This window comes from Elgaria multicarinata, chromosome 3 (assembly GCF_023053635.1).
Source record: "Elgaria multicarinata webbii isolate HBS135686 ecotype San Diego chromosome 3, rElgMul1.1.pri, whole genome shotgun sequence".
In the NCBI taxonomy this organism is placed as follows: Eukaryota; Metazoa; Chordata; class Lepidosauria; order Squamata; family Anguidae; genus Elgaria; species Elgaria multicarinata.
In genome coordinates this window covers 63,717,010-63,743,936 of record NC_086173.1, presented here as the reverse complement: position 1 = coordinate 63,743,936, position 26,927 = coordinate 63,717,010, and the positions used below count along the sequence as shown (strand labels likewise).

The window sequence follows — 26,927 nt, the reverse complement described above, 5'->3', positions numbered from 1 at the left end:
TACAGGGGTGGGGCGCATCACCCTACCATTGGTTATGATGGATGGGGCTGATGGGAGTTGGGAGTCCAACAATATCTGGAAGGCCACAGGTTCTCCAACCCTGCCTTAAAAACTAAGAGGTCTACTGTAGCACAGGATTTTTATGGACTAGAGTTCATTACAGCAGTGGCATGGAAGGATGGCACCTGGCAGGCAGCGCTCAGGGCTGGTTCATTGGCTGGCATTAACTTTGGGTGTCAGTAAGTCTGGGAAAGGGACTGAACCTGTGGAAATTTAACACTCAAGTTGCTCGATTCCCAACTGGAGAACAGCACTTGTCACCGTACTCCCAAATATCCAACATCAACCTGTTTTAGAAGAGAATCTCGAGTCAGTGGGAACTCCACCATGCCAGTATCCATGTTACATACTCTTTCTGGTACCCTGGTCCTAGTCAGTCACACTGTTTCCATAATGGGCATGTGCATTCCAGCTTGCCACCACTGTGCATCTAGACTGCTGCGCGTGAGACATCAGCATTTAGAAGCCTTGTCTCTGTTCCTGGGGAAATCACAGCACTGTTTGCTCTGAACCCATGATCTTTAGAAGTATGTAACATTTTTTTAAAATAAATAAATCATTACCCGTGAAAACTCAGTACCCCCAACTGGCTAGCTTGCCTAGTATTTTATCTCAGACCAGGAATTCTGTTTTGCATTTTGTTCCTTACTCACCATCTCTCACCCACTGGTCTGTCCTCCTTAATCAACTTTTGTTTACTGTAATTGTACACCAAGTGTTATGCACTTCCTCCTGGAAAGCATGACTGGCTGGGCAGAGCTCTTCTCGGTCACAATAAGGTAATCCTGGAGCATTTCTCTCATGGTGATTAAACACAGAGCCAGCCTTGCTTTTGCCCTTGCAGTTCATGGTCTCCCACCTGCTGTGGATATTGGCCATTCAGTCCCCACATTCATCCCTTTCCCTCCAAAAAACCTACCATCCACCTCTCCCAGGATACATTTCTCAATCACAGCTGGGCTGTGGCTGTATCAGCATACCTGACCCTGGTGCCCCTGTATGTGTTGGACTGCAGCTCCCAGCATTCCTGAACAGTGGGCACGCTGGCTAGGGCTGTTGGGAGTTGAAGTCACAAACACCTGGAGAGGTCTAGGTTGGTGAAGGCTTGGTTTGATGCCGCCTTCTGCTATGCACTTCTGGGTCATAGGCTCTGGGGAGGGAGATTAACCCAGGCAAAGGGCACTACAGCAGCAGGCAAGGGGAGAAGAGAGGAAATATATAGGGAGACTGATGTGTCTCAGGAAATGCCAACATTGATCTAACATAAAACTAATATGCCAGAAACATTAGTAAGGGATGAGGGCTTAAAATATTGCAAAAACGTATTGCTTTACTTCAAATTACTACTAAGTACATTTTCTAGAGTGCAACATGTTAACTGGACCTTTTTCACCTTTGCAAGACTGCATTCTAAAACTATTTTTTCAAAAGTGAACTGGAGAATGGGACAGTTCTAATTGCGCACAGGAGGGGAAAACAATGTATTAGGTGAGGCGAGCCAAACCTTGCTGCCCTGAGCCAGGGACAATGGCCCATCCAGTCCAACATCCAATTTCTAATGAGAACCAGAGGGAGGCAGTATTTCATGTCCTCCCAGGAGCTTCCAACTGCAAACAGTTTAAGGAAAGGTTCAATATGAACCCATTCTCCTTTGCAAGGGGCCATGACATGCCTTCTAAACAGCATGCATCCAGCTAGATGTATCAAGCAGCAGAGACAGGTAAGACTAGAAGGCCTAGAAGCTTGGTCAATGCCAGTCAATGTACTGGGCTGCATTGACCAGTGATCTGGCTTAGCATGGCAGCTCATTTCTAGTATATTATATGGCTCCCATGCTATTTTTTTCTAGATCACAGCCATTAGTCTAGCCACTCACTGGAAGGGTTTCATATATTACAGTGTTTGTATCGCAACTGTCCTCCAAGGAACTCAAGGTAACATTTTAATCCAACTACCCACCCTGTACAATACCTTAGACTGAGATTGACTTCTTGAAGGGTCGTAGTGAACTTCACAGCTCCCATTTTGGACTACATCTCCTAGGATTCTTGACCACTGGCCATGCTGGCTGGGGCTGATAAGTTGAAGTCCAGGCATCTGGAGAGGGGGGGAAACTGGTTGGGGAATACTGCTCTAACCACTGCAGCAGCCTGGTTTCCCAAGTAGGTCCCTGATCTCTTTGGTGTCATTTGTATGGGACAAATACAATAGCCAGGTTTCAAAGATGAGGCCAAAGCCCACCACCATCATGAAGGAGTAGCTATGATTAGCCCAAGCGCCCTTTACTAAGAACACTAAAAAAAGCCTGTCTGCATAGCCCTATCTATGGAGAAGCAGTGATACCTATTGGTACCAAAATGTGTATTGGGGGGCACGTTAGTGAGGCATGTTCAGTTATACTGTACCTAGTCCCCTCAGGCTACAAAGTACAAAATATTTAACACAAAATAATTTTTAATTAAATATTAGTGTTCTGGTAATGGAAGATGTTGCCAAGCAAGATTTAAGGTCCTGATGCAGAGCTGAACTCTAAGAATAGACTGCACACACCAGGCTCACAAGCTTTTCGGCAGATCAAATCATTGAACAGGGCATTTAAAGTAAACCCCACTCAAGGGCACTGCTGCTTTGCAGCTGCCAGCGCAGGAGGAAGAACTGTGCGATCTTGACACCTGATCCTCTATTGCCAGAACACCCACCACATTCCCGGTGTTGTTTGATAAGGGGGATGTGGGCAAGCTGGTTAGAGAGGGCAGGGGCACCATTTAAATCAACTACGGACACACACCGGTTACGCAGGATTTAAGAGTCCAGATACTGGAAGAGCTTGGGACCTAGTTGACACTTAAACACATGGAAGTCCCACTAGTACTGGTGTGATGTGTAAGCAAGATTGCAGGGAAAGCTTAGAGATTCTTAACACTTACACTTCCCTCACCACCATATGCTCTAAATATTGGCTGTAATACGTAGCAGTATTATTTTAAAAAAGTCAGAAACTGAAGTCCAAGTATGGGGCAGCTGGAGAGCAGCCACTGGCCACACCCCACTTCCCACTTGATGAGAGGATGAATGCACAGACCTTTTAGGGTGCCTCAAGGCTGCTTCATTACAGTTTTAGCATGTATGGTATACATGCTGAGGATGCAAGGTGATGCAGGGAAACATGCCCCCGTTTCCGGACAGCACATGACAGATGTATTCATCCCCGGTCATCCTTGTAGTCCATGAAACTCACCAAATGGAAAAACACAGACACTTAGGGAAAGAAAAGTTTTATTTTTAAGCTTCTATGAGGATTTTTACAAACAGAGTAAAAAAAAAAGCTTTTCAAAAGTAATGAAGAATGTCATTTACTTTACACTATTGTAGGTGTGTTTTAAGTTCCACTGAAATTGACCAGACTGACCTCACTACTTGGGAGGCAGGCAACTACTTCTGACAAGCTGTTGGGACTACAGGAAGGGAGGGGAGGTACTAACTAGGAGAGGGAAATCCCTGTTCTAAGACTGCACACATGCCAAGTAACGGGCAATGGGATTCAGGACAGTGAACACCCACTGAGAGATGGCTAGCAAATAACACAGGGAAATGGGTGGCCATGAACTGCCTTAGGATGTTGGATTGAACCTACAGGGTGAGTTACTTCCTATGGGGCACAGAAAGGAGCGCTTCACACATGACTCTTGAGGTACTATTCTCCAATGAACTTTTAAAAACCAAGCTACAAGTGATATTCAAAGAGAATAGATAACTATTTCTTTTCAGATTCTCAGCCTGTAGGAAACGCCATGAGCTCAATCAACTGGTCAATCACATGTGCAGAAACTGATCAGAGGGCCCAAGGCAGTACACAGGATCTGTAATTATATGCCAACCAGAAATTAGCTCATCTCTCTTCTCATGCTTGCCACATGGATCCCTCTAGGAATATCAGGTGCTGGTGAGAAAACCCTCTAAGATCAATGGGATCCATATGCCACACTGGACTAGACTTTATACGGAAGTGAGGAGAGCTGGCATCCTCAAGTGGCTTCCTGTGGGGATATGCAAAAAAATCGACTGGCCCTCACTTATTTGAGAGGCGAGGAGGACAATGAAAGTTATGCAATCAGGTGTTTCCAGCCCCCACATTTCAAACAAGCCATTGAAGTACTTTGGTATAAATACCATTACTTCCTTTTAAAACATGGTTTGGTTTTCAGCACCAAAGTGGAACTAGAGCTGAATTACTCAGAAACACTACATGATAGATATATTATATATAAGGTGGTGGGTTGATTTTTTTAAAAGCTTCCCTCAAGAAGGATAAATGGGATAGGGCTTCTCTTCAGACCTGATCACAAAGTGTTTTGACAGACAAATGCAGTTCCTCCAGTGTGCTGCTAAGAGTAAAATACAATCCATGTCTAAAAATACAAATGGTCAGAAACAAGTCATGGAAACCACCTCTCCTGACATAAAAGATATTATTACGAAGCCTCATTCCTGTACGCCAAACCAATTAATGTTGCACACTCCTTTTAACCAATTCCTGCATTGCAATCCTGAAGTTTGTATTCCTTCGATTTTGGCTGAAATTCACTATTTAAGATGGAGATGGCAGTAATAGGGCTCTCTCCCTACTTGGAAGAGCATTGACGGATGCCTGCCATCTCTTCTCCCCATCCCACCCACTGGCCAATGAACACAATTCTCGTGTGTGTCTTCATCCGTTTTATGGAGCCCTAAGCCATTATGTTGTTGACTGCAACTCTTGTGAATCAGGTTTATGAAAGATAATCTAAAATAGCTTAATTTACATTAGGAAGATTTTTCTTAAAAACTTTGTTGGTAACTGAGTATAACATTTGTTCTACACTAGAAGTCTGAAACCAGCAGGAAAGCAAAAATATTCAACATCAGTTTCAATTATGGGTTTAAAGCAAATCTCATGATTCTTCAACAAGAGTTTGATCAATCTACAAAATCACGACTATTCCGATTCCCAGCCTCAGTCCTTCTTCCCCTTCTCTCCTTTGAGCAATTCCACTGGCCGTTAGCTCTAAGGCCCAGCAGAATAGAAACCAATCCGTTGAGCCACCTTGTACATCTTTGACCCTGTTTATGATCTATCTTTTTCTGGGCCCCTTGAAGACCATGAAGATTGGACATTAAATCCTGGGAATTTCAAAGTTCCATGGTTCCAGGACTTCTCATGCCCATCTACAAAATAGCCTGAGCACTGCAAGTCTCTTTGAAATCAATCACGTGTTGAACAGAGGTCTGAAGACTTCAGCCTGAAATTAAGCCTATTTGCTATGCTCCATCTCTCCACTTTGATGAACAGCCTACTCAGCAAATACTATCAATGAAAAATACACTCTCCATAAGAAAGGGAAGTTTAAAAAAATAAATAAACACACACACACATACAGAGTTCCCTGTGGGCAATAAATAAATGTGCACAAGTGTAGCTTTGATTACTTGGAAGTAACAAGAGGAAGGTTGGTTGAACAAACAAAGCTAAACTGAAACCTTCTGACCGCTCGCAAGAGTACAGCATTGAGGACAGCATTGTCCAGGTGGACTTCAGTGGTACAAAACCTTCAGATGTTTCCATCACGTAGATTCCAGTATGACAGGCCAGCAAAGGAAGATACAGTATTTGAGAAGATGCAAATTGACCATTAGTTTCATGCTGGCTGTAACTCAATTTTGCTGCTGCTGTTTAGTTGCTCTGCTCTCAAACCCCTCTATGAAACTTTGGATAAATTATGCCCTTTGTCATGAAAAGGCAGCAAAGCGAAAGTTTGGTGGCTACCAAAATAACAAAAACCAAATACAAAATCAAGCAGCCCCTAAAGCTTAAGGTGTTCAGGCAATCCTGAATCAAGACAAGTGACCAAATTTACAAGTAATCCAAAGTTAAAAGTCCCTTTCCATATAAGATAGAAGTAACTTCTATTTACTTTAACATGCAAATTTATAATATATGATATATAGAGAATATAGTGAAATGCTAATGCCTAGAATATAACCCTCTACCCAGCTAGTCTCTGCCTTACCTTTGGCATGATTTTTTTTTACAGTTTTGTTTGTTTTAAAATCCCCCATTTGAATTGCATGCATCACACGCTGCACACATGTGCCCCCCCCCCAGCCCCAAGACCACCACCCCCACACACACACTTTAAGAGCAGATGTCAGGCAGGCGATTGTAAACATTTAGCCACCCAGATTAAAAATAACATTAACAAAGATTTGTTCTAAATTAATACATTAAAAAAATAATTCTAAAAATGCAATAAAACTGCATTTTTTTCTCATTTTTTCTTGAAAAGACATCCCGTGCTTTTGAACATTTGAAAAAAGCCTTTAACACTTCCCCATGACCCTCCCCACCATGCCAATCTAAATTTTAACCTTATTTTGAAAGTGGAAGACATCCTTCCATGCTTGAAAGTTCGGTGATCTCCTTATAAGAGGTTATTCTTGCTTTCTCTCTTGAAGTCAAAGGGAGGGAGAAAAATGCTTTTCAAGAGGCCAAGCTTTTTAAGGTGGTTTGCAGTGTTTGGGATCTTTAAGTCCAAAAAGAAACAGAGTATCGAATCCAAACTAATTTCTTGCAAGGGACAAATGCAGCACCTCAACGGTACAAACATTTCTAGTGAACCTGGAAGCTTCCACTTAAAACCTACAGCAACCACCAAACCATTCTGAACCTCTTTTTAGGAACATAAACCACTTCTTTTCTGATGTTCTTCATCCTTCTTTCCTATACCTGAAACAAGACGTGTTTTCAGCCTGAGAAAAAATATTTCCAACCTAGAATTTTAACCTTAATTGTTACTTGCATAATTTTCATAATAAAAATCCTTTTGTTAATTCTAGCACTTTGCTGATGCCTTTCCTCCATTAGTCATTTGTAAATACTCAACCAGAGACTTCAGCTCCACCATGATTGCACTGAATTACCTAAGCGCAAGACAACCTAATTCTGCTGAAGCCTGTTATCAGTGGCATATTTGGCTTGGAAGGACAGTGGCAAACTCGTGTGACTGAGCTCATAACATAAAAATGCACAGGGGGGAGCTCCCCACTCCTGCACTAGAGATATAAAAGCCATCGGATGCATAGTACAAACTTCCTGTTGAAAAGTTAAGCATTGCTTTAAGCAACTTTCAATAATGGCTGATTTCTTAGATTCTGAAGTCACAAAATGCAACACAACAGATACTTAGTTGGCACCAACTTAAACAGTTGTTTTTTAAAAAATCTACTGACAAAAATGGTCAATTACTAGGAAGCACTTATTCACTGGACCCAACAACTCCTGCATCTAGGTAATTTAATTACATTACCATATAGTCAGATGTCTCCCAACATTTTGCCACCTGATTAAGATTTCCTAGCCAGCTACTAGTAATCATCCAGTGGCCTGGTGCATCTTTTGGCTTTTAGAGCACAAAATCCATCAAACCGCATTCATGCTGGCAACTGATAATAAATCAGTTTGACCAATTTTGTGCTCTAAAAACCAAACTGGCCCTTTTCTGCCAAGTCAGAAGGCAGATTCACCGCTAGCACCTTAGTGAAGATCTCCTGCTCACGTTAGAGCGGTGACAGTGCAAGCTGATATCACATATCACCTGTTCCCTCTGCCAACTAGTATGTTTACTTTCCTGAAGTACATTTAATAGTGTAGTAAAATGGAAACACAAGCTGCAGAGCCCAACAAGCTATTAGGACAAGGCTATTATTCAACTGCTTCCCAGGAGACTACGCCCGTTTCTACACCTGCCTTTTCCCCCGGGACTGTCCCTCCAATTTCGGATAATCCTTAGGTGTAGAAAGGTCCGACTTCTATTCACCGCCTTTACCCCTTTCCCTTACCTTCTATACATTCTGAGCTTTCCCCCAATGTTTAGTTTTGAACCCCACTCTCTTCTCCATGCAGCCCGGAGCCTCTTTCAACTGGTACATGCTTCTTCAACCTGAATTTGGAAGCCCACTTCTCATTCTTCCCTCTCTCTCTGCGCCCTACCTTCTCCCAACATTCTCTATCCAGGGTATTTCATTTCCCCTATCAAAACACTATGCAAAGACCTGCCCAGACCTCTAAGCTGTGGGAATCAGCAATTTGCTAGATGGATTCCCCAAGTGGTCAATAAAATACTTGACGTTTCTGGTGACCGGTACACCTAGGGGTGACCACATTACACCAGTTTTAAAATCTCTTCACTGGCTGCCAATTAGTTTCTGAGCAAAGTATAAAGTGTTGGTTATCGCCTAAAAAGCCCTACATGGTTTGGGTCCAGGCTACCTGCGGGATCACCTTCTCCCGTACAATCCGCCCCGCACACTCAGGTCCTCTGGGAAAATCTGCTTCAGCTAGCAAAAACTAGATTAACAACTATTACCCAGAAGACCTTCTCTTCTGCAGCTCCCAGACTGTGGAATGGCCTGCCGGAGGAGACTCATCAACTTAACAGTCTACTAGCATTCAAGAAAGCTATAAAGACTGATCTCTTCTGGCAGGCCTATCCAGTGGACTGTAAAGATGTTTTAAAAATGTTTTTAGGATGCTTTTAACAATGTACATTATGTTTTCATTGAGTATTATGTATTTTATCGTTTGTTGTTGTTCCCCGCCTCGATCAAAGTGGAGAGGTGGGCAAGAAATAAATAATAATAATAATAATAATAATAATAATAATAATAATAATAATTATTATTATTATTATTATTGTGCGGTGCCAAAACTAGCAGAAGAGTGAAGGCCTGTCATGATCACTAACACACATGCAATGGGAATTCTACTGCAATCCTACTGCAGCAGTCCCACTAAGCAATCATCAGGGCCTTAGTTCTACTAAGTATTTCACATCACATCTTCCAGCCACTTAGACCTTAGGCTTTTGCATCTGCCCCACCCTTTCTCTAGCCATTTCAGTATTTTGACTGAAATCTGCATTTCCCTTTTGCCACTAAAACATGCAGTGCTCTTCCCATTACCTTGTGGACGATGCTCCAGTGGGCATGCATTAGTTTGTGCAGCCCAATATGTGTCCCCAGTGTTCGAGACTGTGGCTTAGCAAGCCGTGAATGTGTACATCTAAACTAGGCCAGAAGGCCTTTGGAATTATTTCCCCAATTTTCTTAATATCCTGGGGATTTTTTTAAAAAGACATTTTAGGAAGCATACCTCCACTTCACAGATGAGGTGTATACAAATAAACTTCTCGTAAAGGGAATCCATCTTAGAAGCTAAGCATCTCTCAAGTGTGCTGCTCTTTAGCTTATCTCCTGTTTTTTCTTAGCCACACTTTGGACGACTTTTCTGTCTTGATTGTTCATCCTATTTTATTTCCATCAAATCCACAACTATTCATTCCTTGTCTCAGCATAGTTTCTGTCCATCATAACCTGAAACCATCTATATCAGCTCTATGTTCACCATCTCTTCACTTCCTACCTTCTCTCATACACTAGGTCTCTCTCTTCAAATAATGCATTTCATACAGTTTCCTCTCTGGCACAAATTCAGCTGTAAAACCTATGTGCAACAGGATTTTCCTCCATATTTTTTTAAAATGCTGCCATGTTAACAATCTCCAGTGAGGTTGGTCAGTACAGGAAACAAACTCCTACACTGTGCTCTAACCATGTTCCAGCTACCTGGACTGAGGCCATTCATCTTATATGAACAGAGCATTCCCTCTTCTCTACGGTATTTGGCAACTTGCATTCTTTGTTAACAATTGTCAATTTTTTAAAATCCTAGAACAGTCCTAGAACACACTCCTGCTAGCGACGCCCTCCCTCAGAAAAGCAAGCAACTTCATTCTGCCATTCTGACAGCCCTTCCTGGGACAGTCTGACTTTATGGAAACATGCTTCTCACATCCAAACACCGTGACTGAGCATGGATTATGCTAACATTGCACCTTCCTCCACTAATTCTGCCACCAAACAAACCTACGTTTGGCTCTTTCATTCCTACAACCACAACTGCTCCTCTTGGAAATGGCCAGAACATAGGCAAGTCTTGATGCGGCTTATGCTGTCTCAGATAGTGGTACTAGGCAGATATCCCTGGATCAATGACCACAGCTGCATCCTCTTTTTAGGACATCCCAAACACTGCAGGACCTTAGCCTCAAACTTTTGCAAAGTTTTTGATTTTTGGGGGGTTTGGTTTATAAAACTTATCTATATGGTACCCTAATATGGCCCTTGGCATAACATCTGAAAGCACAGTACAGTGAGGTGCTGCCATATGGAGCCCTTTCTTACCTGTGCCACGAGTTAAAACACTAACTCAAAAATTAAGCTGATCAGAGTAAGAGTGCAAAGAACACAATATTCAAACCTTTGCTAGCAGGAGAAAGCAGGAATGAGCCTCACTTTCAGGTGAACATGCAGAGCTTCAGGGTTGTGTGTTAGCCTCTGTTAGTGAGAGATTGACTCCAGAAGAAAACCAGGACCCATTCCCCAAAGTCTCTGGCCACCTCTCATTCCGAAAGCTGCTGGTGACAATGGCTGCCCCTAAACGATGACATGACAACTTCAGTGACCCAGACAACTCGGTTCCTGAGGAATGACCCCATCAAACTGGGAAAGACTGTCAGTCTAAGAGGCACCTTGAAATTATAGGTGACTAGAACTTGTCCCTCCAGTCTTCTTATCCTGTGGAAAACACGAGCAGGAATGAAGCTGTGTTGTGAAACGAAGAAGGACTGAAGTGAGTGCTCACCCTCCTTCATCCGCTGAGCCTTTTGCATCGTTTAGGAACCCGCCTCTGAGAATGCACACAATTTGGGCATCCAACCAGGCAGTGCAGATTCTAGCCCACAATCTCCAAAGAGCAAACTGGCAATTCCTCAACTGGAAATACACAATTGTCTCCAGTTAAGAATCTAGCCTAGAAACTCCACAAGAGATCAGAGGGTATAAATGTGTTACCATCTAGTTGGTTTTTTTTAAAGAAAAGAAAAAAGAATCCCCAAGTCACAGCAGTAAGAGATCATTTGGGCTGAATCTTTTTTAGAAATGGCTTTCTTGATGCCAGGATTATCTTTAAGTTTTGCTGTTCCTTTTCTTAAATACTTGAAGAAAATGAACAAGCATTTATCCTAGCACCAAACACACACTTTGGTAAATAAAACACCATTGACAAAACTTTGTTCACACTCAAAACAAAAGAATAGGAACCCCTGAGATCAAAAAGAATTGAAGAGGGAAAAACAATCACTTTAACTGAGCTACTCTTGGGTGAGAATAATCTTCAGACTTTCCCTTTCCTGTCCCCCCAGCCCTAAGAAAAAATGAAATCAAGACAACAGCAATAGTTAAGCTCAGAATCTAAAGCAGCAGCTGACTCATCTACCCCCAGCCCCATTCCCCCTCAGCAAATACAAACCCAAAAACACAAACAAAAACAAAAAGGACATGTAATAACGCAGGGATTGGTGAACGGGTGCAGCAGGCAGCCCGCAGCACCAGAAGTCCAAACTTAATAAATAAGTGGTAAAAAAAATATCTTTTCTTTTTCCTTTTGTGTGTTTTGTGTCTGTTCACAGTGCGTGAGCCAGGAACACTGTTGCACAACCTTGAGCCTCCAGTACCGGTGGAGGGAGACAAGCAGGGAGCACGTGGTCACTTGGTGACAACTCCTGATGGCAGACGCTCAACCACAGAAACATACAAGCACAGGCTGGAAAAGGCCTTCTTGCCCAGAGCCTTGTATTCTTGGGCTGCTCAGTGCCTGAGATGCAAAAGGCTCCGGAATACGCCCAAAGTTCCACAAAGACCAGACAACTACCCCCATCTCTTCCTGGAAACACTGAAGAAGATGAAATGGGCAGGGGTGAAGGAGCAGGTGAAGCAAACCATTCATGCCACTGAAGAGTTGCTCTTGTGAAGACAGGTGCCTGCTGTGGTGCTCTCTCGCTCGCCCCACCTTGTGAGCTCTGGCTGCCAAGGGGCCCCTGCCCTGGCACAACCACCACACTACACAGCTACCTGGTGAAGAATGGCAGGTGGTGCTGACTGAGGATGCTGCTCGTGCGGGGGGACTCCGTCTTAGCCATGACATCCTTGAACCAGGAGGCCACGTCCACTTCCAGTGTTTCGTAACGCTTGATGAAGTTGTGTTCCTGTAAGGGAACAGGCAAAACGAGACAGAATATAAGTAACCTGGTAAGGAGCCACACCTCCCTGCCCACTCTGCAGGACAACGAGAAACAACTGCCAGCTAGACCCAAGTGGCACGAGGGTGCACAAAAGTGCAGGACATACATGGGCAAAAACGGACAGAAGTGATGTAAAGTACAAGTAAACATAACTTTCCTCTACTTTAAAGACTATATGACCCCGTTCAGACAACACGCTAAACCATGCTGCTTAACCACAAAATGGTTAACGGAATGCTTAACCATGGTTTGCGGTGTCGTCTGACACACATTTTTCCTAGCCATCTGCCCCGTTAACCAATGGCCCCCCTGTTCAGACAACACGCTAAACCATGCTGCTTAACCACAAAACGGTTAATGGAATGCATTCATTCCATTAAACATTTTGTGGTTAAGCAGCATGGTTTAGCGTGTTGTCTGAATGGGGCCATTGTGGTTAGGCTCACTAAGGAAAACTTAACCACAAAAGGGTTGAAATGTCGTCTGCAAGCATTCCGCATGTGGCCAGTGTTAACCACAGCTGAACATGGTTAAGCTAACCACAAAGCCCAGAGTGTGGTCTGAACCAGGCCAATGTAGATAAGTAATTAATTTCAGCCTCTGTGCCACCTGACACAAACAAATGCTGCAAAAATTTCTTGGTTACTTCCTGAAATGACCACTTCTAAAGTTTAAGGGCTAGCAGAAGCAGCTGCTGTAGCTTTTACCATACTCTGAGGAAATTTCTAACATTCTCAATGAAGGGGTGCGCCTCATACTCACAAGTAGCTTGTTGTACTTTGGTCTCTTCCTGTGATCTTTAGTAAGGCTAGAAAGACAGAAACACACATTCAAAAATGTTGATTTTTACAGAGAGAATAAGAGGAATTATGCAGCAATCCCCATAGCTTGACATGTGATGGGTCCTTACAAACAGAACCCCATATTAACCTCAGGTTTACTCTACCTGAAGACCTTTGCAAGCTAACAAGATGAAGTCCTTCATAACAACAATCTACAGAGGACTACACCCAATATCCCAAGACAACTTGCACCAGTCTTGCTGTGCAGGAAGACTGCTCAATGAAATTTAGGAGGAGGGACAAGTGGGCCACATAAGTTCAGAGCGATCTATCACAAAATAACCACTCTCAAAGCTGGACCTACCGTGAGACAGTTTGTATAATTGTTCGCCTCAGTTCCAAGAAGCATCCTTCATCCAGCTGCCAATACAGCTGACTTCTTGTTGGTAGGAGTGGAAATGTGGGCTGCAACCTAACCAACTTCCTGCCCTAGTTCCTTCATTTATGACAGGCTGGATGCCAGTTTCAGGACAATGAAGGCCTCCCTCCCCACTCCACTAGAACCAGCCAAGAAGCTGGCCAGGAGCTAAAGCATAGCAGTTAGAGAAAAGCAAGGGACAAAAGCCAGGAGTGCATAGGGAAGAAGAGGTATTATACAACAGTGGATTAGGCCAGAATCTCTGCAGGGCCGGCATGAAGGCAGATGCGATTTACCTTGCGGGGGAAATTACCAGTATACATTGAGCTCTGAATTTTTGCAAGAGCATGTTACCTGTTTGAACAAGCAAAACAGTTCCAATGCCCTTAAGTACGCTGTTAACTGCAACAGAGACAGAGCTGCTACAAAATGAGTATTAGCCAATGTTTGAGAGGGCAACTGGTGCGCAAGAGCCGAGGAGGAAGGTGAGAGAACAGTAGGATTTTAGGAAATGCAAGGCTCACTAGCTATGTAAAGGATTGTGGACTGCTAATTCTAAACACCCACTGCAGCATGTCTCTGAGACAGTTCACTCACCAGTCTTTCACAAAGGACTGGAAATCCACAGAAAATCCCATGTTGTTTGGGAGAAGGGGAGGATCTTCTTGCAACACCTTGGTGAGGACCTCGAAATCTGTTTTGCAGTTCTTGTAGGGAAACTGACCTGTAGCCAGCTCAACCTACAATGGAGGTGAGAGCAAAAGCAGAGATCAAGGGTTAAAAAGGCCAGACAATTAGCCCGTCCCTTCTTGATTTTGAGGCAAGACAGGTTTTTCACACTATAATTTTCACATTATAGATGGAAAACATAGAAACAGAGTTATCACTTGGTTTGTCAAACCTCAAGAGCACATAGAAAAGTGGGTTCAGGATTTCTTAGCCCAAGAAGTCAGCCTTCTTTAAATAAGACAGCTGTAACTTTGCTTTCATGCCCTTCTCTTCTTTAACAAGAAAGAAAGGCCCTAAAACCTGCTGCCATTTCCTTCATGTATTAAGTACAGTGTATATTAGGACTGGGCCCAAGGGCCAAATTTCCACCCAAAAAACATTCTGGGGACCGCATGCAAAAGTGGCCATGACCACCTCACTCCCCATCCACATGCATCCTTCCCAGCCACCCATCCCAGCAGATCAGTTGAGAAGTCTGGTATTTCTCAGCTTCCTTTCTTGGCACTGAGCAGGGAAAAGCTCTTATCAGCAGCTGATCAAAGATAAGAGCTTTTCTCTGCTTAGGGAAGGGAGGATGGGCCTGGGAAAGAATCTGGCAGGCCAGATGGGGAACATGCCTCCCCCCCAAGGTCAGAGGTTCCCCATGCTTGCCATCTACGAAAGGCTGCTTAGGGCATGATCCAAAATCAGAAGGTCCCAACAAGACATTAGGATAATCACTATTTCACTAAACATTAAGGAGACTCAGGCACCCATGCAGGCCACGCAGACGGCCTATAAGGGCTGCATGCAGCCCATAGGGCACGGGTTACCCATATGGGCCTTAAAGATAGGGAAGAGGTTTCACTTACCAGAGAGATGCCCAGGCTCCACACATCTGCACGGATATCATAATCTGGTTTTGAGGGATCAGGGGGGTCTATTCTCTCAGGCTAGAAACAAAAAGGCTATTACAAACTTGGCCAAAAGAATATCTCTTTGCTACTAGTTTTTCAACTGCATCTAGCAAGGTTCCCCTAATTATAGAAACCAAGCCATGTTACTGACAAAATTCTTATTTTATTTATTTAACATTATTTTAGGCTGTCTTTAAGAGTGGAACCCTCCCAAGGTGTTTTACATAATAAAAATACAAAATAGTAACAATTCACTAAAAAAAAGCAATTACAACTAAAACCAGGAGTCCAAACTACAATTAGCAAAAAGGCAAACAAGAAAAAGTGGGTCTTCAGGCCTGCAAAGAAGGGGACCTCACCCACCCCTGTGTTCATTCCAGAAGTATGGGGCTATAAATAAAAATGCCCTCTTCTGATACAGGAACTGCATAATAGTTATAGCATAGTTTCGAAAATCTTAAACCAGATTCTTTTGATAATCTTCTATAGTATAACATACAAGAGATTTAATCTTCAGTCACAGAGAATGGTCTCAGGCACATGGTGCGTTTTAACTGTTGAAACTGAACAAGTCTGGCCCAGAGTGCTGCGTCAATGGAAATCATAGGCAAACGATGACGAGCAAGTTGGAGGAAGAGTGGGGCACAAATTACTTAATTCAACCATGCCACAGTAATATTCCTGGTGGCATCCCCTGGCACCTCTCCGACCCTTACCGCCATATATGCCGCACAACCAGCACTTCGGGTTTTGGCTTTCGAGTCCACCAGCCTCCCACTGATCCCAAAGTCGCACAGTTTGATTTGCCCCCTCTCGTCCAACAAGATATTGGAAGGCTTCACATCTCTGTGGATGACACCATGCTTCTCTTTCAGATAGTAGAGTGCTTTGACAATCTGAAAGCAACACATCGAAAACAAACGCTGAAGAAATTATCAATTGTACACTATAAGCAAATCAACCCTGTATTAGTCTAGAATGGATTAGCATGTGCTGCATGAAAAACAAAGGTTATTCATTTACTCTGAGACTTGCATGATATTTGAAAGAGGGAGTTTTAGTTAAATAATTTCAAGTATATAAAATCACACAAACCTGTAAAGTTAGGGTAAAAGCACGGACCTTTGGCCATACAGATTACAAAGCCATTTTCAAGAATACTATTAAAAAGGGGGAGATGCATTTGTGCAAGAACGCTCTTAATATTTCTTGGAAGGAGAGCTCTACCAGCCACCCCTAATGACAATGAATTGTCTTAGCTTTCATAGTTTCCATTGGGATCCGATAACACTCCAAAACCTTTCAACTAAAGCCTGGATTTGATCATACAGTGCTAGAGTGGGTGTATGTGGAGGAAACCAGCCCCATTTGTATGGAATACTTCATGAAATTAGAGATAATAAACTGGCCTCATAAAGCTGCATGCAGCTGTCCCTGGTGCACAAGTGAGGTTTTCACATGCCAGGCATTTCCGTTGCAGAAATGGAATATAATCTGGCATTTCGTCATGAGCATAAGGGACCATTTCCTTTCTTAGTTGGGCAAAGTCCTTGGAAAATCTTTGCTCCCTTCTAGGATCCCTGCTGCAAAAGAGATTGCAAAGACTCACTGCCACAGTCATCTTTCCTAGGATCCTCTCAGGGATAGGCCCCTGAATGCGTTTTTTCAGTTTCTCTGCACACGTGCCCATCAGCTCCATGGCTATAAAAACGTCAGTCTACGGCGCAGGAGGGGAAAACAAAAGCAAAAATTAAGGTTATTATGACTGGCTTGATGTGTTTAAAAATAAAGACATACTAGAGAGGATGGCAGAACTGGGATCACTCACATTCGTAATGAAAGTCCCAAAGCACTGAACAATGTAGGGACAGTCGTGACTCTTTAGCACCACATCCAGGTCCATCAAGATCCTCTTGTTCTCCTCTTTGTTGCCCGAACGACGCATTTGCTGAGCAAAGAAAGGGGAACAGAATGGGGCGTGTGTGAGCATTGGGAGCAGATTGGGAAAGAGAGAAAGACGTTGAAGATGGTGACACTTTGCCTCTCAGCCACTGAATGTTTTATGGCTAGTTCAAGAAGCATCACTACTTTTCATTCATGTTTACAGTAAACCACTTCACACCATCCAATCCCACCCTTTCTCTCTCAACAGCTGAAACAAGAACCAAATAATCCAAACTCCCCAAAGTTTCCTCTGATTACCAAGTGAATCCCTGAAGGATCACACCGTGCTATCTTTTCCATTTCCTATTCAGATACCTGCACCTCAACATCCAAGTAGTGCCTCACCTTCACAGCTATGATGTGCCCTGTCTTCTTGAAACGCATTTTCCACACCTGTCCACATGTCCCACTTCCAATCTCACCCAGATTTTCTAGGTCATTGATTTCTGCTTGGTACCTCTGCAAGAAGTTAAACACACACAAGTCAGATACAAATAGGGAAGCTATTTAGCAATCAACTGCATACTGAAAAAGAGGAGAGCGCTTTAACTTTTAGTGCAGTCAGCTCTTAACCCAGTCAGGTTTGAAGGTATTTTTAAACCACCACACCTCTCATCTCTGTCTGTTAAATTTGCACTATGAAGCCACACCATGGAAGTTAAATACAAGGTGAAGCTTCAAACTGCCTCAAAGTTCTGATAGGAAACACAGTTGTGAGTGTACAAAGGCAGTGCACTCTCTGACTGAAACGCATACTTCTACCTTAACTTCTCTTTATTTTGCACCACAATAAAGGGGAATGAAAGAAGCAAAATAAAGAGCAGTACGACAATGAAACAATGGAACCAGTTACCTAGGGAGGTCATGGGCTCTCCCACACTAGAGGCATTCAAGAGGCAGCTGGACAACCATCTGTCTAGTATGCTTTAGGGTGGATTCCTGCATTGAGCAGGGGGTTGGAGTCAATGGCCTTATGGGCCCCTTCTAACTCTACTATTCTAGTTTGGGTTGTGGGACATCTTCTATGAAAGATGTCCCACAACCCAACAAAGCAGACTGTGCCATATTAGACCTAGACTAATGGGCTATCCTGTCCACTAACATTCCCCAAAGGTCGCATTTAGGTTGGCATGCCTTTATTTATAACATTTATAGCATTTAGGTTGGCGTGCCTTTATTTATAACATGCTAGATCAAGTCGGCTCACCTGCCCTCCGATAGTCAAGTAACCTGTTTGCTTCATAATTTCCTGCAGTTTCTGATCAATCTCTATACTAGGAAGGGAAAGGGAGAAAACGTAAAATAATGTAGAGCGACTTCCATTCATGACACAGCAATATCTCAATACATTATTTCCTGCGAGAACAGACACCATGGAGGACGACAATCTCCTGTTCTTAACAGGGGCACGTAGGCAATCCTATTACATGAAGATCTCCACAAAGAAAAAATTTTAAAGTTGTGAATTCCAAGCTAGCAACTGACTCGACAAATTCACAACAAGTCCCCTAAACCTCTCTCCAGGTGTAAGTAAGAACTGTGCAGGATAAGTAACACGTTTTTATTACCTGATGATTCCAAAATAAGCAGCATCTCCTCTCTCAACTGTCAGGGCCATTATGATTAGCATTTCTACTGCTGCATACTTTTGTGTCCATGCTACATATCACTCATCAAATAGACAAAATTAACGCAATAGTTCATAAACAGGAGACTTACAACTTCTTATGGCTCAATATATATACATTTCTTTAAAAACAATTGCACTTCAAGTAAACTAGGATATGAAAATACCACAGCTATCATATAATCATGAGCTTATTTCAAAAGTTCTGCCACTTATATCAAAAGAGCAGTTAGGGGCCTCTTGAATTCAAACCATTACACAGCGCCTCACGAGAAGCAGCTGCTAGCAATGAGCACCACGATTAAGGTACCAAATGAACATTCAGGGTGCGTCTGGACGACACAATAGCCCACCCTGCCCTTATTGTCCACTCCACGGATGAGTATTGGCATGTTGTGCTTGGGCGACATGCTGATAACTCATCTGTGGAGTACACTGTAAGGGCAGGGTGGGCTATTCTCTCTCCCCTCCCCACCGAATGGTGGCGCTGGTTCTCCCTTACCTGATCGGGGTGCCGCCATTCCGTGGGGAGGGGCAGAGGAGGGTGAGGGAAGCTCCCTCATCTCCTCCTTGCTGCGGGGGAGCCCGTGGTGCCCAACGCAACCAGAACCAGGGCACAGGGAATGAGATTGTGCTGCGTCCTTGGGTCTCCCCCACCTCCATCCGGCTGTAGCGGCACCTGGGGCACCCGCTGTAGCCAGAAGGAGACAGGGAAGCCACACCAGGGATGCACACACTGTGGAGGGATACCAGCCCAGTCCCGCTACAGCCAGAAGGAGGCCCCACCAAGGGACAGCACAATCGCCGGCTCCCTATGTGCTTCCTGGACCGGGATTCTTTCCCCTGCCCTATAGAGCCCCGCTGTGCAAGATCGACAGGGGGTTCAGCTGCTCTTGCCTCATGACTCTGTAGGCAGGGGAAATAATCCATGGAGCCTGACAGACGACACAATAATCAATAGTTGTGCAGATAATCAACTCTGCACAGCGTTGGGGTGGTTTTTGCCCCACAGACAAGACAATAGCCAACCGTTGACTATTGTGTTTTCCAAACCCAGTCTCAGTCTCTCAGCATGCTATTATCCAATGCTACATGGGCATATGGTTTGCAAACCCTTGCAGGAGTGTGCACAGATCTGCCAGACCAGATGAGGTCCACTGTCACGCATGCTAGGGTTACCAACTCATCAGATATTAAACAACATAAATGCTTTTCTTTCTCTCCTAGTTTGAATACGAGAACACAGAAGATGAGCACAGCATCTGCATGATGAAAGGCCTGAAACACTGGAATAAATTCAACAGAGGACACCAGTACCTGATTAAGAACATAAGGAATACATAAGAAGAAGAGTCATGCTGGATCAGACCAAGGTTCCCTCTAGACCAGCACAAGCAGCCACCTGTGGGGAGCGCACAAGGACGACACAAGTACAATAGCACCCTCTCCCTCGTGTTCCCCAGCAACTGGTATTCACTGGCAAACTCCCTCTAATATTGGAGGTAGCAGATAGTCATCAGGACCAGTAGCGATCAATAGCCTTATACTCTATGAATTTGTCTAATCCCCTTTAAAAGCCACTCAAATTGGTAGCCATCGCTACATCTTGTAGCAGCGAACTCCAGTTTAACTATGTGCTGAGTGAGTAAAAAGTGCTTCCTTTCATCCGTACTGAAATGCACTGCAGGCCACAGCAAAGACTGGTTTAGTTCAGCCATCTGCCCACCTGGTGCCTTCCAGTTGTTTTAGACTAATTTACTCTAACTCTGCTTACCTCTCCATGCTCCGGGGGAGGAATGATGGCTGAGGAGGCAGGCCCAGCATGTTTCGGGGGCGTGATGGGTGAGTGTGGTGCTGGGGTGAGTTCTCCAAAGAGGGGGATCGGCTGCTGCCATCATTGGCTAAGGGAAGCTGCAATGCTGAGAGGAAGAGAGGAAAAGTCAGACAAAGAGGTAAGCAGTACTTAGACTCCCGGTTTCAAGCTGGATCCTTCTGCAGCCTAAGACTTTCTGCGTTGAATGTAGGGGTGCTGGGGAAGCAGCCTATCAATCATAAGAAAAAGTCCAATATTACCCTGACTTCTGAAGTGCAAGCTTTGTACTGCAGCCCTCCTACCTGCTCTCAAATCCCACAGCTCCCTCTGGACAGTGAAATCCTCTGCATGAAAACCATGCCTTTCTACCTTAGCACAGAATGCAGGTCTTCCCCCATACTGCCATGAGGGTAGCCAGGGCTAGTGTGAATTGAAAAGCGCCTTAAAGCCTAGCAGCAATTGAAGTCATTCACATTATGTCTACTCCTTCTTTTGAAAAGAATGGATGGTGTGTTCGTTGTTTGAACTTTCATTAAAGATCATTTTAAGATCTCCCTAAATTTGAATGGGACAGCTTAGCAATTTATTTCAAAATGAGTTTAATCAGTATTCAATTAATCCAATTTCTGAAGGTCTCTGCTTAAGCAACAACATGATCATAAAGTGAAAGCAGCACCAACATCTAATAGAGAGGCACTGCCCTTTCCCATCATATTCTACTCTTAAATTTAAGAGTCACCTTTCTTTAAGAGCCTTACACATGTACTAATTTGGTATGGAGCTCCTTGTGGATGGATTCTGAAGAAGGACCATGAGTGGTTGGAATCTAACATGTCCTTCTAATACAGTGCACTCATGCCAGGTAAACAAATGTTACTCATGTGGGGATGTACATAGCAAATATCATGGTTAAATCAAGTTGTTGGTGCCTATGCATGAAGCATTAGCATGTTAGGGATCTATAGACTGGGAATGAGCAACACTAGTATATAAACTTGCATAGGTGATCTGTTTTAGATACAGTATCAATGCATAGATAATATCTGGGTGAGGAGTTTGCAAGATTTAAACCTAAGTGGAACAAAGGATCTGGAGAGAAAGCAAGTTTGATTTAAATTCAGCTCCGTTTTAAACAAAGACCAGCTCCTGATAAGTCATCTGCCAGGTGCAGGAACTACAGAGGAACTGTTCTTCTTGCTTGGTTTCTCGACCAAGTACTTGTACTGGCACTGGACAGAGGTAAGAGTTCTGTGAACTAGACCCAGGAACATTCTTCCTGCTTGATCTCAGCACAAGCATTTTTAGATTGAGGTCTCTGCTAATGCTGAAAAGAGCATTCCAAGGGCAACCTTCTATGTTAAAAAAGACATACATCTAAAAGAGGGAACCCTTAAGAACACCTAGAACTGGATCGCAGAATTGCATTATACTGGGAGCGTTCAAGGCAAGCCAGTACAGGAAATCATGCTGCATAGATTTTAGAAACAATGGTTAGTAGCTGAATGGTTAGAACTGATGTTTTTCCAGCAACGCTATGTATACAACAAGATGTTTCTCATCTCTCCAATAATGATTTGGTCTTGTTTCCTCTATCTGAATAGGCTTTAACCTATTCAGATAGGGGAAAGACTTGGACAATGCAGCATGGAAAGCTGCCAAAGTGCAGCTAACTCCTAACTCACTTCCATTTGACCCAGGCTAAATAACGTCTCATTCAATCAAGCAGAATGCAATGTAACAGCTATGCTGCAACTCATATTCCTTGTGTCGTAGATCATTTCTAAAAATGGAACAGGAGCAATGTCCTTTTAATCACCTAGTAGTGGCCTTAGTTGTGTATTTATTTATTTATTTATTACATTTTTATACCGCCCAATAGCCGAAGCTCTTCCTCAACAAAAAGCCCAGGTCTGTACTGCCAAAGCAGAAATACTAGCCTCCATATAATGGCTTTGGCACTGAAAAAGTTGAGGTTGCTCAACAAGATTTATTAAGATTATGCTTTTCCCCTCAAAGTTGCAGAGAAACATTTGGCAATAAATGCCATGAATGTATCATTCAGTTACCATAGGTTTCTGCTACTAGACTGATGTCCCTCTCATATCTCCAGGTATCTGCACATCTCCTGGTACTTGGGCACAAGTGATGATTTCACAGCAACCACGGTTCAAAATACAATTGCACCAAGAGAATACTTGTCAAGTGTACCCACCCTCCATAATGGGAGTATCCCCAAGTCTCACCAAGAGATTGTCTGTGTCAGCCATGCATTAACGGTTTGAAATGCAATTCACCATGCTTGCTAAAATTCTGTGCTGGGATATAAAGAGATATGAAGAGCTTGCACCAATCCAGTAGAATTTGACTTTGCTTTGAACATCTGATTTCCTTATCAAATCCAGAAACTGCTCTTGAAATTCTCCATGGCTTCAAAAACAATGCATCCTGTGACATGGGAGAGGAGGAGAACTGCTCTTTGAAGAAAGCAAGGCAAGTGGCCCCTTAGCCTCTCAGAATTAATTTCACAGTTCTTTGGCTCTTGGCCCTGGGACCAAGATGCATGTGCATCCCTGACCTAAACGAAGCAGGAGTTTCATCCAATCGGTAGATGGAACGCTCTTGTTCCAGCAGAGGATTCCATTAGTGGAATGGAGAGGGAGGCCATTTTTAGCCATTCCCTCTCTGTCCTGCAATCCGCCAAACCACTTCGCACACTAGTTCAAAGGATTTCCCCAACACTCCAGGGCAGCCCCACAGGCCCACCCACTGCAATCTGATGGATGGATGGAGAACCATTCAAACAGTGTGGGAGTTGTCATGGGGGGGGGGGCGTTGCAAGGTGGAGGGTGAAATCACCAAAAATCACCTCCCTCCCCAGTCTGCTAACAGAAGTCATTGCTGGATCAAAGAACTCCAGCTGGATATAACCCAAGGAACTTAAAAATAAAAACACAGAAACTCTATTAAGATAACAAAAAGAATTGCAGCCCCATATATTTTAAGACCACAATCTATTATTACAAATTGGGGAAAAGGTGCTGAGGCTTGCCTAAGGCTATCCAGGGTGATCCTGGGTGGTGAGCTTTTAATTGGATTTTCTTGACACTCGCATCAACCTTTCATTGTAACATACAGTGTGGCGCATGAAGCATGTGGCAAAGCTGAAAAGAAGATTTGGATGAAGAGAACACCAAGGGGAACTTAAATACAGACCTTCAACTTAAGAGTAAGGAGTTTTCATATCCCTACTGAAACCTCCTCTTTAAGTAGCCCCAGTTATTGAAAACTAATAAATATGAAGTTGATGGCCACATCTGCTGAAAGTGACCATAAAACATTAATGCATATGTTTTAGGGAAAGCAAGCAGATAAGGATATCAAAACAATTGAGTGCAGATCAGCTGATTTCAACAAAGGAAGCTCCCTTGGCTAGAAAAACTAAAGAAAATTAATTAAGGAGAGCGGGTTATTTCTGGAAAAAATGTTTTAAAGGCATCTGCTGTCATTACTAAAGACAGGAAAACTCTCAAGAGGCCATTGCAGTTTTGAGGATTATCTTGTTTGAATGAGTGTTTAACATAACCTGAAAGCAAAAAAGAAAAAAAGAAAGAAAAAAAGAAAATCAAACTTACAGGAAAAGGATAGGAAGGCATGAACCTAAAATTTTCAAAACCACAACTTGTTTTAACATCAGAAAGAAAGGCAAAGGTATAACCAGAGTTAAAATAGATGCTACAAATACCACACAGTAAAACCCGTTACTGTTACCTCTTAAGACATTCTCTTGCAACAGTAAAAAGAACACATTTCCTATGAAAAGTTTATAGGATGAGTCACTAGGGTCAATTCTGTGGAAAGCGCAGCACAAGAATCTAAAAGGGGTTCAATTTTAGCTACTTAAAATCTAGAATTTACAGATGGGCCCAGCTAAACAACAATTAATTTTAAAGTTATGGCCCAGTTCTCATAAACAGCAGATGCGGGAAACCTGCAATTGGATCGTATCACTTCAGACTACAGGTAGGGACTCATAATGGAATGCTCTTTCATTAAAACAAGGATTTAAAAAAACCCAGGTACTATTAGTATGTACAGGAGAAGTCTAGATGAGAATCCTCTTTCCTGACATGCAGTTTTCTATAAGTGCACTTAATCATATGAGCCCACACCTAAAAATCTAAACTGGTACAATCCAGACACAGGTTTAATACACATGCTGTTTTGTGAAAACTAGGCCTGTTACACAAAGCCATACATGCAGAATACTCTCATTGTGATACACAACAATGCAAGAGCTGGTTACAGAAGTACAGAGCAAAACCCAAATCAAGACCGGGCCAATCAATGGTAGAAGCATAAAAGTGTCATATGTGCTTCTGCTTTCTAGATCCTCTCCACCTGCAAGATATGAAGAACAATTAACTATTTGCTCATTTCAGGACATAAACACTATTTAGAAGAAGTGCACATGTTACTACTGAGGCGGGGAAAGTTTTTGGGTTTTTTGTAGTTCTTCAATGATAGAGGAAGCTGTATGCTAAGTTGGACCTTCAACTATGTTGAAGCCCATACAAGGTTAAACTAATTTGGCAGACTTTATCTTACATAACAATACTCCTGTTTGGTTTTCACTTTTTCCAGAAACTTTTTACTTGCTCATAGAATAGCTACATTGCAAACATTTTCTCATAAGTATGCAGACTCCATTGCACAGGTTTTAGACTCAAAGGAGCCTAACAACTATACAATAGTTTCCCTGGTCACACAACCTATCTTGGAAGATGAGGCCTGTGGAACAGGTTGCTCAGGAACAACACAGAGACTCCACCCATTTAACTAAAGAGAGATTTATTCTGAGTGTATTATGCATTTATTCCTTTAGCTGGTTTCTTTTCTTCATTTTTTATTTGGCTGTTTTTCCTGCCCCGGAGAGAATAGGCTAAAGAAAGAGTATGCATTATTATAAATGGGGAAGCTGGGGGTGGCGACAGCCGACAGAAAGCTCTGGCGTGGGCTGGTCCATGAAGTCACGAAGAGTCGGAAACGACTGAACGAATAAACAACAACAAATTTAAAATCAAGGTGCAGTAGCAATTAATCTCGTTAATAGAACTCTGCATTTAGAGGGAAATCCATTCACTTCAAAAATCAGCACTAGAAAAATTCACACTGTGGACCTGTGCCATTTCAAAAGTTTATTGGAATATAGTATTTTAAGCCTCCAAGGTCCTATTCTCAAACATTTATGGCAGCCATCTAAAGATGTGCATAATGTCTACATTTATGCAGTGATAAAAAAAAATATTCAGACAATATTCTCTTGAGCAGTTACAGGATCAGGGCTAATGAATTATTTTTTTGGATCTCAAAATGAGTCAGGTGCCAAAAAAGAAAAAGGGAGAGGCAGGTTCATGACTACAACGAACATATGTTGGAATAAACTAAATATAATTTTCATAAATTTTAGGGCAAAAAATATTTGTAGTGAACTATTCATGTGCCCCCCTACTCTAAGCCTTACACAGATCAGAATTCCACCAGGGAACAAAGCCTCAATCTCAATTGTTTACTTCTAGCTTCACTTTGTAAAACATTTTCCATATTATATGGTCCATACCTTAGAACCTCTGAGTAACAATATAGTTAGAGGCTACCCACTCTTTGATTTGCCCAAACAAGCAAGGACAAATAGGACTGTGTCTATACTCCAATAAAGATGCAGGCAGAAGGTAGGTTGGAACGTAATAGTAGATCTCTGGATGATTTGCAATGGATCAGAACAAGGATTCCCAACGCCCAATAAGTTAAAAATAGTGACAACAAAAAGGCTTTCCACCTCCTAAATTGGGGTGGGGGCACGACTTGCAGGAACACAAGAATAGATTTCTGTGTTAAAGAATTGGTGTGTGAGCTCCAGTTCTGATACTAAATCAGAATCAGTATCCTCCTCTCCATTTTATCCTCACAACAACAACCCTGTGAGGTAGCTTTGGCTGAGAGTCTGTGACTGGCCCAAAGTCACCCAGTGAGTTTCCATTGCCGAGTGGGGACTAGAAACCAGATTTCCGGATTCCTACTCCAACACTCTAGCCGCTACACCACACTAGCTCTACTAAATGAAGATAATATCACCAGCCTAAGTCTGCCAACCCCAGTCTTAAAAAAACTCAAAGCTAGAACCAATGGCCAATTAAGTGGCATAAATGAATTCCAGAGGGAAGTGAGGCCAAAGATCTCACATTACAGTAGAAGTGTGAATGACTTTCACATCCTCTTATGCTGCTCTTTGTAACATATGAAACGGCTCTCAGAGTCAAGTCTTTGAAATAAAAAGACAGGGGTACATTGTGAATTTGTACATGTTCCCTCTAGCTTCAGTGGCCTTAAGAGAGCTAAGGAAGTCTGCAATTTTAAAAATGTAGCCTCTCCAAATCCAAGAACAGTTAGGATGCTTCTGTAAACACATAAAGATGGTGAGCAGC

General features: G+C 42.9%; 1 protein-coding gene across 2 annotated transcripts in view; it reads right to left on the bottom strand.

Moving 5' to 3' along the window:
- Positions 1-3,319: 3,319 nt before the first annotated feature.
- MAP2K7 (mitogen-activated protein kinase kinase 7) overlaps positions 3,320-26,927 on the bottom strand; it is a 36,169-nt gene continuing 12,561 nt past the window's right edge. For both annotated transcript variants that reach the window (XM_063120509.1, XM_063120510.1), the window contains 10 exons: positions 20,407-20,551; positions 18,213-18,279; positions 17,351-17,464; positions 16,890-17,009; positions 16,671-16,778; positions 15,778-15,957; positions 15,017-15,097; positions 14,034-14,176; positions 12,999-13,044; positions 3,320-12,200 (listed from right to left, as the gene is read on the bottom strand). In XM_063120509.1, the coding sequence (XP_062976579.1) occupies positions 12,063-12,200; positions 12,999-13,044; positions 14,034-14,176; positions 15,017-15,097; positions 15,778-15,957; positions 16,671-16,778; positions 16,890-17,009; positions 17,351-17,464; positions 18,213-18,279; positions 20,407-20,551 (1,142 nt within the window). In that variant the 3' untranslated portion in view covers positions 3,320-12,062. The remainder of the gene's footprint in view (positions 12,201-12,998; positions 13,045-14,033; positions 14,177-15,016; positions 15,098-15,777; positions 15,958-16,670; positions 16,779-16,889; positions 17,010-17,350; positions 17,465-18,212; positions 18,280-20,406; positions 20,552-26,927) is intronic.